We start from the raw sequence: 2,334 nt of genomic DNA on the forward strand, positions 1-2,334 counted from the left end.
AGCTGGCCCAGCTCAAGGGAGGTAAGGCACCCGCCGGAAAAGGGGAAAAAAAATGGCGGACAGCCTTGCTTGGCGATCCCCGTGAAATGGTCAATCGACCCCAAATGGGATCGCGACCCATAGGTTGAGAACCGCTGCTCGTCTAGTAGAACTTGTTTTATTGCTTATGTCTTTTATAAAAGCAGGAGGAAACACTGCAAGGTCTCCGTAAACTTAAGAATAAGGGCACAGGGAAAGGTTTGTTGACTGCTGAGGAGGCAGGAAGAGGGAAAGGGAACAAAAGGGAAAGAGGAGAAACTGGAAAGGCAACTAAGTTTCTGAAATTCTGCTCCTCTTGCAGCATGGAAGAGAAACCTTTTGCGCATCCGCAAGCTGATTCTGATCGGCGGCCCAGACGATGGGGTCATCATGCCCTGGGAATCCAGGTGAGCTTTCGGACATGGCAAGAAAGAGATTCTCTTCTGAACTGAGAGGAGCGGAGTGCCGATCACCACTTACAGGTTTTAGCAAGGAGAAGCTGTTTAGCACCACTTGCAACCACGAGAATATTGGAATTGGTGCAGACTTGAGCTGCTTAACTTGGTTCCTTAATAATCGATTGGAGCCAGAGAGAGAAAGAGAGCTTGCACTGATCATTCTGGCAGAATCTAATCACGCTTTCCAGTATCTGGCATGTGGGAAGGGACAAACATACACCCTACCTCTTCCACGCCACTCCTGTTTTTGATTTTCTGCAGCAATTTGCAGAGCCATTCTCTTGCTTACATGGAAAGCCCTCAATTTTCCATGTAGAAGTGCAGAGAAGAGCAGCAAGGATGATTAGGGGGCTGGAGGCTAAAATATATGAAGAGGTGTTGCAGGAACTGGGCATGTCTAGTCCAATTAAAAGAAGGAGTAGGGGTGACATGTTAGCAGTGTTCCAACATCTAAGGCAGAGGTCCCCAACCTTTTGGGCACCAGGGACCGGTTCTGTGGAGAGAGGTTTTTCCGCAGATCGGAGGGTGTGTGGTTTTGTGTGCTGCCTGCATCCCACGGATGGGGCGTTGCTTGTTTGTGCGGACCAGTTGCTGGTATGCCGCAGCCCGATACTGGTCCACGGACCGGGGGTTGGGGACCCCGATCTAAGGGCCTGCCACAAAGAAGAGGGAGTCACCCTATTCTCCAAAGCACCTGAAGGCAGAACAAGAAGCAACGGATGGAAACTAATCAAGGAGAGAACCAACCTAGAAATAAGGAGATTTTTTTTGACAGTTAGAAGAATTAACCAGTGTAATGGCTTGCCTTCAGAAGTCGTGGATGCTCCATCAGTGGAAGTGTTTTTAAGAAGAGACTGGACAGCCACCTGTCTGAAATGGTGTAGTTGGCAGAAAAGAACTTTATGGTGCTTTTGTCAATTACAGCTTGCAGGGAAATGAGAAATAGAAGACTAGTAGAACTTAACATCTACTAGTTACCGTAACTGACCATTTCCAAAAGTTGAACTATTGCCTCCAATTGCCAGTTAGGGAATTTGATCAGATAAGACCATTGTCCGTAAAGGATCCTTTACGCTTGTAGATTAAAGCAAAAGTGCCCCAAGATGGGTGCTGCAGCCATCTTATTTCATAACATATAAGATTCACAATAAGATCTTTACGCTGCCACAAGTGGCAGCATAACGATTTTATGGTGAATCTTACATGTTGTGAAATAAGATGGCTGCAGCACCCACCTTGATAGATATTATATATTAAGGACAGATATTAGCATCTGTATTAGATATTAACATCTGTTCTGTTTAACACACTATCAACTGCCTTTGCTGCTTACTTTCAAACTCTGCATCTCTAATGTATAATCATGCAATCCACAATTATTTTGTTCTTTGGTGGATTACTTTTTAGATTCACCCTCTTCAGGGCATCATATGATTTAACATTCACTGCACGGTAGGTGATCAAAATTCAGACACCTGACAACTGGCATGTACGTACAATGGTTGCAGTGTCCCGGGGTCGTAATTCTTTGTTGGAGATAACATTTACAATTGGTCCTCGACTTATGACCACAATTGGTCATAATTTTCTGTTGCTTAGCAAGGTGATTTTTAAGTGAGCCATCCCCAATTTTACAAGCTATTTTTTTGGCACGGATGTTAATAATAATAATAAAGTTGGAAGGGACCTTGGAGGTCATCTAGTCCAACCCCCTGCTCAGGCAGGAAACCCTATACCATTTCGGACAAATGGCTGTCCAGTCTCTTCTTAAAAACTTCCAGTGTTGGAGCCTTCACCGCTTCTGGAGGCAGGTTGTTCCACTGGTTAATTGTTCTCACTGTCAGGAAGTTTCTCCTTA

At 45.0% G+C, this 2,334-nt stretch overlaps 1 protein-coding gene across 1 annotated transcript in view; it reads left to right on the forward strand.

Annotated features, from left to right (window-relative positions):
• The window catches only part of PPT2 (palmitoyl-protein thioesterase 2), a 25,163-nt gene that overhangs the window by 16,845 nt on the left and 5,984 nt on the right, over positions 1–2,334 (forward strand). Inside the window, exon 6 of the mRNA XM_015824117.1 lies at positions 341–425. Within this exon, the coding sequence (XP_015679603.1) occupies positions 341–425 (85 nt within the window). The remainder of the gene's footprint in view (positions 1–340; positions 426–2,334) is intronic.

The sequence above is a fragment of the Protobothrops mucrosquamatus genome, unplaced genomic scaffold (genome assembly GCF_001527695.2).
Source record: "Protobothrops mucrosquamatus isolate PMUCROS unplaced genomic scaffold, P.Mucros_1.0 scaffold2129, whole genome shotgun sequence".
NCBI classification, from domain to species: Eukaryota; Metazoa; Chordata; class Lepidosauria; order Squamata; family Viperidae; genus Protobothrops; species Protobothrops mucrosquamatus.